Genomic DNA, 16,092 nt, shown 5'->3' on the forward strand with positions numbered 1-16,092 from the left:
AGGAATAACTTCTATAGGAATCACAGGTTGAACGTAATTATACAGATGGTACAAAGAGCTCCCACCTGTCTACAACTATAATGATTGTACAAAAATACTTTTTTCCCCTAAGATTTCAGTTAAAAAATCTTTTTATAGATAGCTTTCAGCAGCCTTCTCCATTCTGGTATTGTCCAGACCCTCCAGTTTTAAATTTTCTTTGTAGATCTAGACATTATATCAGATGAGAGAACGCTGCTGGAACAATCTGAGCTGGTCTCTGCTACTTCCAGAATTTTAAATCTTATCTTTCAACAGGAGGTTTTAGTACAGCTCTTATTTTAGCTAATTTTTAACTGAATTCTAATTTTCAGAAGCAAACTGCCAATCATAGATGGAAGACAGTTGCCTTGTTTGTAAGCTTCTCGGAAACTTCACATATTTAAACCCATAAAACCTCTGAGGCATTTTGCTTCAAAAAAGACAAACCTCAGAATGTTCCTGTACCTAATACAACACCCTAAATAAAATGTATACATCATTTTAAAAAATCCTTGTAAAAACAAACCAACCTAGGCACAATTTAAAATGCAACAGGTGTGTGAGAGAGAGAGCTTTTGTATAAGAAAAATACCAATAACAATGTCCATTATCCTCTTTAATATTCATCCAGGATGCTCATTATCTATTTTTTTTTGGGGGGGGAGAGTTTCCCAACAAAGCATTGCAAAGCAAAACTACCAATCATTTTTATTTTATCAGATGGCTTTTAGAGTCAATCTGGGAGCAAGGAATGTTACTGAAAATAGCAGTGCTAGGGGTTGATGAGGCATTTTGAGTCTTGTTGGGAGTTCAACTCTTTTGAATTGCTTTTAAGAAAAGTTGTTGTGGGGTGTTGGTGAACTCTGGCAATCTGGCATGTTACTGTAAACATATCACCTTTGACCTATACAGTATGTCATAGGTTCACCATCATTGGCTTAGAGCCTCTAGGAATGAGCATCCTACAAATATAGTACAGTGGTACCGTGGTACTCATCCTTAATTGTTCCAGGAAGCACTTTGAGTACCAAAAACGATTAGTACCAAACAAATTTTTCCCATAAATAATGTAGTAAGTCACAAGGCAGTCAACAATGGCAAGTTCTAGCTTGTGCATTGAATACCAAACAAACGATTAGTACTGGGACAAAATGTTTACATTAAAATGTGTTGAGTACCAAATTCAATGAGTTTTAAAACAGTTGAGTACCAAGGTACCACTGTAAATAAGTAAGAGCTGTTACTGTACATTGAAACCATCTTGTTAAGAAATAAAACAGAGCACATAACTGCTGGTTTATAAGTTCTGGCCCAGTATCTAGAACTTATATGAATATTTAACAACTACTGATTTACAATAATGCATAAAATCAAAATTTGAAATTAAAAGCAATTAAAATGAATGATGCAAGGTTTGTTATAGTGTTTTTTTTAAGATGCCCAAGGAAAAAAAAAGAATTTTCCACAGATGGACAAGGATACTAAGCTAAACTGGATCTAGAATAAAAAGGCAAAAAACATGGTGAGGCAGATGGCTTGTTCCTTGTTGTATTTATATTCCATAACAGGCATAGAATATCACAAAACTATTTATGGATACTTGAAATGTTGTGGGGGCAGGTTCCCTCCAGATTTGTTGCCTACTTGTTCTGGAAATGTAATTCCCTCCTCCATAAAAGCACAGACACTGTCTTGCTCATACACACTCTTCAAGTGCTTAGCTGCTGTAAGAACTTATTTATGTTCTAGTGAAATGTCAGAGGTGCAAGGCACGACTCCAGCAAGTGTATATTCAGAAGGAAGTCCCAGTGAGGCTTACCAAATACTTTGAGTTGAGATGCACTTCCCCTTAGTTGTTTGCTATAAACACATCAAGGCTGCAGTATGGATTTACCTGGTTTTGGTTTCCCCAAGTCAATTGTGAACCCAGTCAATTGTGGTTTTCTAAGTAACCTATAGTCTATTAAAACAAAAATAAATACCTTTAATATCCTGTAAATGTTATAAAAGGATGAAGAAAATGAAGAAAAAGTTCACTAAAAGAAGGGACATTCCTATAGAAAGGAGGAACAGCTGATAATACAAGCTCTAGAGTAAAAACAATGGCAGCACAGACTTATTTTCCTGCACTGAGTTGTAATTACCTATAGGAGTTGATCTTCTCCTGTTTATCCGTTGTCTACTTAAATTACTGATTCTCAGAATTAGTGGCTTCTTCAACTCAAAAGTTTGTCCAAATTATTGTTGTTACAAGGGCAGAGGAAATCCAAGGGTAGGCTCCAAATCCTATAAGTCAAGGATTATCAACTTTTGGAGACCTCTGGACATCCTGAAGACCCTTCTAGGTCTAGGAGGGTCTGCAAAGACAAATAATAAATATTATTTGTTTTCATTTTCCTGTTTTAACTTCTAATACAGTACGTATCAATAATTACAACCCACATAAATCAAAACTGTTTTGAGATCCTCAATCATTTTTAAATATGTAAAGGGATCCTAAGGTCAAAATGTTTGTAAATCACTGCTGATTTATTAACAAGGATTTAGGTATTAAATGCAAAGTTGGAGGAATCTGAAAGAATGAAGTTCAGTTTCCTGTCTTAATTTTTTTTTTTTTAAGAACGTTCTTGTGCTTCTTGGTGCAAGTGATTTTCCCCTCCTCCCTTATATTAAATTTTCTATACTCACTGCTTAGGCCATGAATTTTGTTGTGTGAAGGACTCATGTCAGGAGCAATGACAGTTTGCATGACCTGGGGTATTATTTATTTGTTTGACAAGTTCATATGGCTGCCCAACACACACAAAAGTAGCTTACAATATTTAAAAATCCGCCATATAAACCCCCTACCCCCACCCCATCCCTTGGCACTAGGACAGATATTCATTCTTGCTGACTTTTTCCATATGCAAGAATCTCAGGCAAGAATGCACGGAAGTTCTATTTTGGAACAGTGATTTAAGTGCTACCTACTTTGGAATAATTCCTCTAGTTGTTCACAGCAACTAGAGGACTTTGTTGTTGTTGTCCCGTCCCACCCCGCAAGCAAATATTTAACTGAGATAACACCTGCCTGTGTTTTTTTTCACTAAGAATGTAAAGGGCAAGATAGATTAAAAGACAAGATGTTCCAGCAGAAGGTGTATATCAAAAAAGAAACTGAGAAAGGAAAATAAAACAAGAGGGAGTAGTTTGCCTTATAAGAGACTCATATTCTCCCTTCTCTTTTGTAAGAGGTACAGTAGAATCATTTGCCTGAGATGCTTCTGAGGTAACTTCAAAAGGTGTGTTTTCTTCAGCTGTGTTCACAAATGTTGCTAAGATATGGTTTGATTTTTTTTTTTTTTTGCGGTTTGATGAATCAACCATAGTTGATTGGATTTATATCTTACATTGAACCATAAACCAAATCTACTTCCTCAAAGATATCTCGGTTTTTTTCAGTGGAGAAGAAGCCTGTAGAATGTTTCCATAGACAGCCCATACAGGGGAAAGGACTGAGGAAGGACACTCTCTCAGACCCCATACAGTCAGCAATGTGTCAGAAATAGGATTAGATTAAAGCATTTTACCTGCTTTACACCTCCCTCACCTGTAATAAAACCTAGACATTTTATCTTTGCAATATGACCAAGAATGAATATTCGATCATGGTCTCATGACATCACTATTGAGTCATCTCTCTCCATTCCTGCTGATCTATCCTCTTGCACCAAATGGCATGAACACGATAGCTTGATCAGTTTTCTGCCAGCCCGTTTTTTTAGCTCCCCCAGCTAGTGCAAAATAGACCCAAAGTCTGTAGCTTCCTTCCTTTCTGCTTCTTTTCCCTTCACAAGAGTAGATTTAAAAAAACACACACACACACAGTCAGGGCCATCACAAACCACGGACATTGTTGGAGGATCATACCAACCCATCCATTTCTGCCACTTTTTAGCCCTTCGTGTGACGAGTAAACTAGATTAAAACAAAACTTATGTCTCCATAAACAATACATATTTCTGAATTTCTCTGAGGTGTTTTTTCTCCATTCAGGACCCTTAAATTTATTGCAAGCTAAGCATTCTATTCTATTCTATTCTATTCTATTCTATTCTATTCTATTCTATTCTATTCTATTCTATTCTATTCTATTGCCATTCTTTTAAAATATGCTTAATCTTAACTTGCATGCTCAATTTACTAACACACTCTGCTCCAATATCCAATGCTGGATAGATTGAAAAAAGCAGTAGCAACATTTAACATAATAAGGGCAAATATGTGGTTTCCTTAAACATATCTGAGAGCAGAAGTTCTTTAAAAGTATACCAGAAACCCTATTTACATTTAAGGATAACCATGTTGGAGGTTATCCTTACTAATAGAATCAAGTTCTCTCATCTTATCCTTACCAGAAACTGGAAGACAGAAAGAAGACATGTTCAAACTAGAAAGCTGCTGATGTGATACAGTTAAATTATAAATTATTTTGGCCTTCAGGTGACCTTATGTATTGCATAGATTAGGAGCACAGAAAACCAAGCTATTTTACAGTAGGTTAGTTTACATCCACAGTATGAAATCTGTCTGGTGTTCTGATTTCATACCTACCTATCTCTTTCACTGTTCTTTTTGTGTGCAAATCAATATAGCAGAACGCAACAGCCAACGAACTATCTCAAATGTGTGATCATATTAATAGCCCTGTTTCAGAACTATACTGTATCTTGTTTACCAAAGTGATAGTCTACAGAAATCCAATTGACCACTACGCAGCAGCAAAGAGATGCCAAAATGTTAACTCTTTGCTGCCACATACTGTTTGTCCAGATCTTTGCAGTCAATAGATGCTTTCCTTCCTTCTGATAGTGATAGATAGATCTATCTATCCATAAGGAGGTTTGTTCAATTCCCTCTTGTTTTATTAGTTGAATTTGCTTTTATTTTTGAGACAGAAATCAAGACTTATGTTTTAATAAAAGCCGCTAAAAGCTCCTGAGTCAGCCGCTATGTTCTCTTTCTGTGCATGTACAACACAAGAAAAAAACTTCAAGCAACTGGCATTTTGGTCTAAAATTCAAATGCTCCAATTAATAACTCTATATTTAGAACTTCTTATACCTGCATATTGCCAGACAGAATTTTATTTTGCTGGCAAGAATAGAAATTGTGGGGGGGAGAGGGGAGTCTTTTTGAGTTGGGCAAAATATGTACCTAATAGCTTAAATATTATTTCCCCTTGGAATAAAATCGGAAAGCTCTGATTAAGGTATCATGGATAGGGAAAGGGAGGTGTGTGTTTAGTAGCTTGCTGTTAAAAATAGTGGGTATTATTGTAAGAATGAAAGTGTGACTAGAAACGGAAAGTAAAATGTTAGAGAGAAAATTGCAGTAATAAATTAATAGTGCTGATGATAATCCAGGTCTATTTTGAGGAACATTTTATTATAATTACCTTCTCTTTGCTGTGCAAAGTCTAGCATGGTTTTATTTGACTAATTTGCCTACTAATAACTCTATGGTTTCTGATATCTTCTTTCCATCTTTTCCTCTCTTACTTTTTTACCACAAACCATTTTAAATAAAGCATTAGAGAATTGTAGTTTGTAATACAGGTAGTCCTCAATTTATGTCCACCATTGAGCCCAAAATTTATTTTGTTAAGTGAGTTTTGCCTCAACCTTTCTTGCCACAGTTGTTAAGTGAATCACTGTAGGTTGTAAGTTAATAAACAGGTTGTTAAGTGAACCTGGTATCCCCATTGACTTTGCTCATCAGAAGGTTGCAAAAAGGGATCACATGACCTTGGGACACAGCAACAGTCGTAAATATAAACCAATTGCCAAGCATCTGAATTTTGATCAGATGATCGTAGGGATGCTGCAAAGGTCATAACTGTGAAAAACGGTCATAAGTCAAATTTTTTCAGTGCCATTGTAACTTCGAACAGTCACTAAACGAACTGTTGTAAGTTGAGGACTACTTGTACCTCCTGTCCTCCTCCTTTGACTCTTCTAGATTGCCCGAATGATCAAAAGACCAATGTTTAGCTGAGCATGATCCTGCTCTCTAGCATCTTGTCTAGATTTAAATATATATTAAATTTTGCAACCGAGTTCAGCCGAACCTGTTTACTGTGTGATTTTAGACTTCCTGTGTCAGCACAGAATAGATAGGATTGAGGAGATGGAGCTGAAGCAATATTGTAACCCCTGAAGACAGTTTATGTTTCCCAGGATTCAGAAAGCAGCTGTCATATTTCATCCAAGTCAAATCGAAGTGGGAAATACAGGATCTTAGTTGCTCCCGTGATACATTTAATAGGTGGATGCTTTCTTGTTGTAATTTGATGGAGATTGTTCGTTTAGAATGTAGCAGTGAGAAAATGAGATCCTGCAAAGGAAACTGTGACAGCTCAGTTCTGTGATTTCCCTAGAGCAATATACGGTAACTTGGAAGTTTAGTTTATGAACCTACTATTACTAAGTAAATAGCTACAGGTTGTAGAAATATCAGGCTGGCTAAAGTAGATGATGGTAGTAATCATGAAACAGAGGAAATATCAGTGATGCCAAATACAAGATTCACATTGGGATGACAGTCCTGTTCCTTACCAAAAGTGAATAATAGAAGTTAATATCAGCTAGATATTCCCCACCGAAATAATGCATGCATGCCATAGAGACACTATCCTGTACCAGAATGGGACTTTTTGTCTCATACCTTTGGCTACCCCTCCTCCTCCAGGGTTCCTCCCTTGGGCGATTCTCCACTGACTATTCTCCTTTGCTGACACGCCTCCATCTGGGGTGAAATGCTCCCAGTTCGGACCGGATCGCCCGATCCGGTAGCGATGGCAGTGGGTGGTTCAGAGAACCAGTAGCAAAAATCCCTGCCCCCCCCCATGCCCAGCTGAGCCACGCAATCATCAGAGGCTTTTTAAAAAAAACTTTTAAAAGCATTTTTTCAGCCGAAGAGGTTGTACAAAAAATGCTTAAAAAAAAAAGCCTCTGATGATCGCGCGGCTCAGCTGGGATTGTCAGACGCTTTTTATACCTTTTAAAAGCATTTTTTTAACAACCTCTTCGGCCAAAAAATGCTTTTAAAAATTAAAAAAAAGCCTCTGATTATTGCGTGGCTCAACTGAGCATGGGGGGCGGGCAGGGATTTTTGCTACTGGTTCTCCGAACCACCCGCCGCCATCACTACTGGATCGGGTGATCCGGTCCGAACCGGGAGCATTTCACCCCTGCTTATATACCTCAATACACACACACATACATACACACCCGAGGGCTGTTAGGGGTGTCTTACCCCCACAGTATTTTTTTTCCAGAGAGTAAGTCATCTGTGTATCAAGTTTGGTTGAAATTGCTCAAGGTGTTCCAGAGTTATGCTGGAACACACACACATCCTTTTTATTCTTTTTTAAAAAATAAAATAAAAGGTTTATCCTGATTTCCTTCAGTTGAGAGTACAATAAGAACCAAAATATCACAGATGCCCAAATGTCATTTACTGTATTCTCCTTCCTCCTAACTCACATTCCTTCAAAGTAAGGCAATGTTTCTTCTCAGTTTGAATTGACTTAATGATGTCGTATTTAGCCATCCTGATTGATCTGGCTTTATTGTACCGTTATAACCAATCCTATTTGCTGAAATACAATATCGCCAAGCCAATTAATATCAAAGGCTGAAAACTCTACCCAAAATCTAAATATGGTTGTCATATAATCATTGGTTTGATAGAATTATTTTCTCAGACACTTAGTGTTTTAGTGATACCTTTTCCCAAGGAAGAGACTAGCCAGGAGGAAATAGGTCTGGCTATTAAAAAGAAAAATTAATATGAGGGGAGGGGGAGGGGAGTTGGTATGTGACCTTCCAAGAAATATTTTGGGTGCCTCAAATTTTGAGTGCCTCCAATCTGTACCTTTGTGGAAAAACTGACCAAATATATTAAATACAGGCTGAATTTTTAACTCCAGTCAGAGATATACGTATCATGTGTTGATAGCTGGTGATTGGCTGTTGTTTCCTTCTGTTGCTAAGCCCTTGGCTCCTAGGTTATCAAGTACTTAGGAGCTGAGGGCTTGGCAGCATGAAGAACAACAGCAATCGCCAGACATCAACACACCAATCAGCCACATAAGGAAGGCACCACATAAATATGACTCACAGGATAGCCCAAAGCACATATTCCAGTAGAGAGAAGTTATCTGAAGATGGCTCCAGCATGAGTCCAAAAGCTCAGAAGAGTAAATCTCTGGTCCCAGTGACTGATCCAGATTCAATCTTGCAACATTATCTTTGGACATGTATATTTGCCTTCATTCGTAAACTAATTTGGAATAATTTATTGAATACTATTACATTCCTCCTGTGTTTTTGTTACAAAGCAGTGTGAGATTGCTTGGCTTTCTTTGATTTCGGTTTTTTTTCCGCCTTTTACATTTCTTTTTCTTTTTTTATCGAAGGGGAAAATATAAAATCAAAGAATGAATGCCAATCAATCCTTTATGCTGCTTTGCACTGCAGCACGTGTGAGCAATCTTTTCCATCCAAGACCGTTTACGTACATCTTATTATAAGCAGAATGGACAATACAGCTCTTTTTTGTTGTTCCCTGCTGGTAGCAGAAACAACTGTGCATATATTATATTTGTAGATTTTTTTTTCTCTTTTGTGAAGAATAAATACAGTGCAGCCAAACTGAATAACAGTTGAGCTTGGAAGAACTATCAATATTTTAAACTGGAAACAATTGGTTTTTTTTTAAAGCCAATGTTATCTTTCAATACAGTCTGACTGATAAGGTCTAGAGCAAAATAATGCCTTCAACTGTGTTTTCAAAACACAGAGTAGAAATATTTTCTAAATATGTTGGGTGCCATTTAATTTGGTGAACTATGGTACATCCAAATGTTTACTTGTTGACAGCCAAATATGCATGCCACTAACGATTTTCTAGGATGATCAAATGGCAATAGGTATCTTATGATGCCAAGAGAATATTTGGTATTTGTGGTGGCTATTAAAAACCAAAAACCAAAAAAAAATTACTTTTTTTCCTGTGATAAAGATAGTCTGGATCCAAGTGAGATGATTATGACTAATTTGATTGAAAACAGTGACTCTTGGTTAAGTCAAGTCTAACTGGTTTTGATGTGATTAACTATTACTAACTCTTATCATCATCATCATCAACGCTGACAGACATTCAGTCATGGCCGACTGTCCGCCACTCTATGGATCACCACTCTCCATGCCCCTCTGTCTTGACTGCCTCCTTCAGATCCGCCATGGTCATCTCAGTGTCATCTTTTACAATGTCTAGCCAGCGGGTGCTTCGGTGGCCCCTTTTCCTTTTTACACCTGCATTCATGCAAATAAATTGTAAAATGCAGACTGTCACTCTGAGAGAGGTTCAGAGCAGCAGCTGAGTAACTTTACAGTTTTTTCTCATGCCCTGAAATAAAATTTGTGGTGTAGAATATTTCAAATAGGAATTATTGTATCCTCTCTGAATGTAGCGTTATTTTTATAAGTACTTGAGAGTGACTGTTGTGAAGATTTTGTCCTTTTTTTCCTTTTTGATTGCTATTGCTCTCAAAAACATTCTTTCTATTTTTCAGGGATAGAGCTCTGCCCTCCTAACCAACGTTTCATGATCACAATGATAGCAAGCTTTGTAGCAATGGCAGGACAGTTCCTGATGCCAGGGTTGGCTGCCCTCTGCAAGGACTGGCAAATTCTCCAAGCCGTGATCATCTGCCCTTTCCTGCTGATGTTACTGTACTGGTTGTAAGTATCTGCAATTCTTTACTTTCAGAAGGGGTTCATTAGTAACAGGCGAATGTTTGGAGCCAAATGCTACGAGAGAAATGAGGTGTTTGATCATAAATTTCCATGACACCAGAGGTGGTATTCAGCAGGTTCTGACCAGTTCTGGAGAACCGGTAGTGGAAATTTTGAGTAGTTCGGAGAACCGGTAAATACCACCTCTGACTGGCCCCTCCCCCATCTATTCTCTGCCTCCTGACTCCCAGCTGATCGGGAGGAAATGGGGATTTTTCAGTAACCTTCCCCTGGAGTGGGGTGGGAATGGAGATTTTACAGTATCCTTCCCCTGCTACGCCCACCAAGCCACATCCACAGAACCAGTAGTAAAAAATTTTGAATACCACCACTGCATGACACTCTTTATATGGAAACTGAGAGAAATAGTGGGAGGAGCAAGTGCCATCTTTTTTCCTCCGCCATTTATCTTCCAGCTGTGGTCTTTAAATCACAGGCAAAGTTAAACTAATGAGACAACAGAGACAGGAACCATATTTCTATCAACCATATTTTTATGGTTTACCTCAATAACAGTAGATCACAATAGGATAATACTTCAATGTATGGTAAGTACATGTGTAGTACCTGTTTCTCTACTTACTTTTTAGTAGATTTTTTTAATTTAGTATTTATTTAGTATTTTTATTTAGTATTTAGTATCTTTTTTCTTTATGCATCTTGGATTTGGGTTAATTTAGCTACTTGATAATATTTATTACTCATAGTTCAATTAAAAAAAGAAAACAAAATACATCCAGACAGAAAAAGAAGATGCTATTAAAAACTTTTTTAAAAAAAAAAAGGCTAGCGACCCTTTAAGAATCTTCACTAACACATTCTCCCTCTTTGAAGTATTTTCCCAGAATCTCTTCGCTGGCTGATGGCCACACAGCAGTTTGAAGCTGCAAAGAAGCTCATCCTTCGTCTGACTCACAGGAATAGGATGAGCACGGAGTGTGATATTAAGGGAGTGATGACTGGTAAGTGAAGCTATGGGAAGTGGACAGTGAAAGTACACAAAGATGGTTTTATAGATTGTGGATTAAAAATTGCAATTTTGCTTTGGGAAAAAAATTGGATACCAAACTCGTGCTATTTTCCTTCGGATTATTTAACCAACAAAATGGTGAAAAGAATTATTTGGTTCACAGGAGAAATTTTTGCCCTTCAGTTAAGTTCCATATCTAAATATGGGGTAAATTCATTTCAATTCAACTCAATTCAAATTTCATTCATACTAAGAACTAAATTATTTTGGAATAACAGGTAGTCCTTGACTTATGACCACATTGGAGTCCAAAATTTCTGTTGGTAAGCGAGACAGATGTTAATTTTGCCCCATTTTATGACCTTTCTTGCTACACTTGTTAAGGGAATCACTGCAGTTGTTAACTTATTAACATGTTTGTTAAGTGAATCTGGCTTCCCCATTGACTTTGCTTGTCAGAAGGTCGCAAAAGGTGATCACTTGACCCTGGGACACTGCAACTGTCATAAATATGAGTCAGTTGCCAAGCGTCTGAATTTTGATCATGTGACCATAGGGATGCTGCAATGGTTGTAAATGTGAAAAATAGTCATAAATCACTTTTTCAATGTTGCGGTAACTTTGAATGGTCACTAAATAAACTGTTGTAAGTAGAGGACTACCTATAATCCTCTAAATGAGCTGTGTACATTACTTCCAAGAAAGAACAATCAACAGCTTCACAGGTCTAAAGGCTTAAACTATCTATGCACACAACATTAGCAGAGATATACCACTATCTTACCTCTTGCAAGCTTTGTTTAGCTAATATTAGAAAACAGGACACATCTGTTTCTGTAGTTGTACCAAATAAATTTGTGTTCTTTTTCATCTCTGTCTCCCTCTCTCTCCTTTTTGTTCTTATCACAACACTTTTTTTTTCTTTAAACTATCTCAAAAGTCCATATGTTAAGTGCTTTCCTGTGTGCACATGAGTTTGTCAAGGACAAATATGTCAAGAAAGCACATTTTCACAATAGATTTTACAGAAAATGTCTCTCATTCTTCCTAAGTTAATTAAATGTATTGAGAGAACAACCATTAGGAAAAAATATCTTAGAAAGCCAGAAAGAGACAAGAGAACAAACAAACTAGGAATATCATTTTGTGGCAATGGGTTCTTGGCTCAAGATGGTGGCCAAGGAATGCTGACCTCAAAATATTTGGACAACTGCAGATGGTAACTTTGTTCATTTTTGCACAGCAGAATTTTAGAAATCATTGACTATAATGTTCATTTATCCCAGAAAGTTACTTGGTCTCTGATTATCCAAACTGAAATGTGTATAGCAGATTCAAGAATTACAATAGAAGAAGCATCATCTTGTCCAAACCTCCCTATCAATATACTTTAGTTTCCTTCCCACCAAATGCCATATGTATCTCAGCTTGATATTTTGTTCCGTACTGTGAAATATAGAACAGCACTTGTCACTTAAATGACCTTGTTCTCTATTGTAATTTGACCCTTGTGTTCCCTTTAATTCACATTTTGTGTGCTGCCTTGAACTGGATTTTGGGAGAAGTATGCTTCTGAATCAGGTGACCAGCTGGATGTCTATAAAAGCGAATTTGTAGCCACATTACCATTGGCTGCTTTAGAATAAAAAGTAAATACACAATGGACTCTCCTAAATGTAATAGGTAGAGTGATTTGTGCTGTGCTCTGATACAGTGTATTTGGATTATCTATTTGAACCAATAAGGAGATATCAGTTCTCAATAGCAAATGTATACCGTATAGCAAGGTTGGGGAACTAAGGTACTTTTATTACCTGTGGACTTCAACTCCCAGCATGGCTGGCTCAGGAATTCTGGGAATTGAAGTCCACAAATCATAAACGGGTCGTAGTTCCACACTTCTGCCCTAGAACATCTCTGTGTTATCCTTATTTATTACATGCATATAATGCCCTTTTTTACACAGCAAAAGTGACATTTATGATGTTCCAGATGATCTGACATCTGAATGCTGGAACTGCTGTGTTTTGCTCCTTCTTTTTGTGCCATATCCGTTATGGGACATTGGCAATCATGTTGGCGATCCTATTTTTATCAACAGCTGTACGAAGAAGTGCTGCTGAGTTTTATCCAAACCAGTCCCTTAGATTTTGAAGCCATGATGTTCTTCTTCTGCCTGGACCTCATTTGCCTTCAATCTTTCCCCGAAGGTTTAACTGCAGTATGGTGTATTTTTCCAGGTGTTTTACTCCAGAGATGAAAATTCACAAGTTTTTATATATTTTTCTGGATATACAAATGATCCGTGGAGCTAGATCTATTTTTCAATACGACTGTTTTCTTAGCCTTTGTTATTGCAGTCATAAATTAAGAAAGTTGCAGCAGTATAGATAACATTTAAATAACTAGCTATGTTAAATCCAGTCTATGACTTTGCAGTTTCCTGGATGATTGTCTATCGGCCTTTTGTTAGCTGAAGCTTGTATGCTGGCCTTGCAGGTCTGTTTTATCAGGCTTGCTACCTATGAGAGTCCTGACTCTATAAAACCCATTCTTCCACTTCTATCCATTATTGCAAAAATGGGCCTCCTACAGAGCCTTTGTTTCTGTTTGTATGTGTGTAGCACAACCTGGCTTGAACTGCCAATATTCAGTGCTTTGTTTTTTTTCTGGAAAACAGAAGGAAAATAGGTGTATTGAGTACATGTTTGATTTCCATTTTTATTTTATTTGTGAAAAAGGACGCAAAATTTTTCCTCAAGTACACTCCGAGAGACCTGTGCAGTGTATACAGATTACTCCATTAGTCTTTAAATAGTAAAACTCTGCAGAAGGGAGATAAGGATGATCCCTTCTTGTAAATGAGCTTGGTTGCCTGGAAGTCAGCCTAGTTTATGCATGCATGAATGTTCTATACTTTTGAGGACAATAGTTTATCTGAACTGGAGGGTCATGGCTCCTAGGAAAGAAAATCCTTTACACGGATGTGGTTTATTTAGGGAAACACACTGCTTTTAATGTTCTTTTGCTAGACTGTGACTTAGACTAAGAGAATGCTGTTTTTGTTTCCTGATATTGTCAGTCAAACCGTGCTTCCTTTACCTGTTTGATTGGCTCCTTCTCACAGGCCACAGGTGGTTGCCCACAGCTCTGTCAGGAAGTGAAGAAAAGGACAGCATGTCATGGAGCTCTAATGGCTTTGTTGCCAGAGAGTGCCAGATGGGGGATATGGGAAGCAGCCAAGCTGGAGGTAATGTATGAGCAGGCTGCCAGACACAGAAGTTCCATACAACTAACTCATGGAGAAGCAGAGACTGGGATTACGATTAGTTCATGGATGAGCTACAGATTGCTCTTCAAATCAAATATTTGAATGCATACTTCCATTTTAAAATACACGTGTGGAAAAGGGAATTCAGTGGGAAATATAGTTACATGATACTGTTCTTTGTATATTCGAGATAAAGCTGTAGTGGAATCTTTCTTGTGTCACATTAATTTCATGTGTGGAAAGCTGGGTTGCTTTCAGTTTGAAGACTTAATGATGGATATTTCGTGTCCAACTGCCGATCTCATGGCATAGATGTCAGGCGCAAATGTGACAGACTTACGACCACAATTGAGCCCAAAATTTCTGTTGAGAATAGAATAGAATAGAATAGAATAGAATAGAATAGAATAGAATAGAATAGAATAGAATAGAATAGAATAGAATAGAATTCTTTATTGGCCAAGTGTGATTGGAGACACAAGGAATTTGTCTTTGGTGTATATGCTCTCGGTGTACATAAAAAAAAGATACATTCGTCAAGAATAAAAAGATACAACACTTAGTGATAATCAAGGTTACTAATAAACTATCAAATCGTACTAGTGAACAAATAAAAACAATATAAATTGAAAGATACAAGCAACATGGTTATAGTAATAAATGGGAAGAGATAGATACTAGTAAGGAAGAGAAGAGAAGGATAATAGTAATACAGTTTTAGTAAATTATTTGACAGTGTTGTGGGAATTAGTTGTTAAGCAGAGTGATGGCATTTGGGGAAAAACTGTCCTTGTCTCTAGTTGTTCTGGTATGTAGTGCCCTATAGCGTTGTTTTGAGGGTAGAAGTTGAAACAATTTATGTCCAGGATGTGAGGGGTCTGTAGACGTTTTCACAGCCCTCTTTTTATTATGCAATAGTAGATTTAGCCCTAAAACAGCAACAGTGTGACCTCTATGAGCAAATTGCCTAATTCAGATTTACCTCAAACATTCAGGAGAGGGCTTAGCAAAGGTTCTAATTTAAGCGATTTCTGGCTACATTTCTTTACCATTGGCTGGAATCTCTCTTTCTTTAGTGTGGTTTCCAAGTTGTTATTTACAACAACGATGTGATGCTAGCATCTACATAAAATTGCTGGTCACATTTTATTATTTATTGTGACAGAGGTATTATAGAACTTCCTGCCTGCTAGATTTTATAGTGCTTGTTTGTTCACATGTTGAACAAGAACCAGAACTGGCAATCTATCCTTTGTGTTGTGGAGGTATAAATAGAAAGGTAATTTTCAGAAAAGCTTGCTAAATTGCATTGATTAGATGATGGATTTTGCCATGTTTGTTTTATATCCCACCTTTATTATTATTATTTTTACAAATAACTCAAGGTGGTATCCAACACGCCTTCCTCCTCCTGTTTTCCCCATAACCTCAACCCTTTGAGGTGAGTTGGGCTGAGAGTGAGTGACTGGCTCAAAGCAAGGCCAAGGCAGGTCTTGAACTCATGGTCTCTTGCTTTCTAGCCTGGTGCTCAACCACTAGTCCAAACTGGCTCTCTATAATGTTTTTGCCAGCAACCTCTTGATAAGCCTAATCAGAAAATCATCAATGTCCAACCCCTCTGAAAATAAAATTACAGATCCTTGTTCCTTTTCACAAAAACTTCTGTGAAGGACTATCACACTGAAAACCTACAGGTAACCTAACAGGTATTTCCGTTTTTTCAAGTATATATATCCACAAACATAGGGGTTTTTTTTGAAAAACCAAGAAAAACCAGTTCTGCAATGGCCTTCTGTCGGATTGTTTTGTTGACTCAACCCTATCATATCTGTGCTATCTAAGAAAGTCAGTAATGTTTACAAGAAGATGAATTGAAAAATCTTTTTTTCTCTTTTGGTCTTTTCTTGATGTTATATGGGATTTCCTGTGCTCGAGAGATGTTTCACTAATTCAAGGATTCTTGAACTTTACAAAGATTACAAAGA

At 37.3% G+C, this 16,092-nt stretch overlaps 1 protein-coding gene across 1 annotated transcript in view; it reads left to right on the forward strand.

Annotated features, from left to right (window-relative positions):
• Positions 1 to 16,092, forward strand: part of SLC22A23 (solute carrier family 22 member 23) — a 91,377-nt gene that overhangs the window by 58,957 nt on the left and 16,328 nt on the right. The window contains exons 4-5 of the mRNA XM_070942537.1: positions 9,644 to 9,812; positions 10,701 to 10,828. Coding sequence (XP_070798638.1) covers positions 9,644 to 9,812; positions 10,701 to 10,828 — 297 coding nt within the window. The remainder of the gene's footprint in view (positions 1 to 9,643; positions 9,813 to 10,700; positions 10,829 to 16,092) is intronic.

This window comes from Pituophis catenifer, unplaced genomic scaffold (genome assembly GCF_029215685.1).
Source record: "Pituophis catenifer annectens isolate HBS135680 unplaced genomic scaffold, rPitCat1.0.hap2 SCAF_3, whole genome shotgun sequence".
Taxonomy (NCBI): domain Eukaryota; kingdom Metazoa; phylum Chordata; class Lepidosauria; order Squamata; family Colubridae; genus Pituophis; species Pituophis catenifer.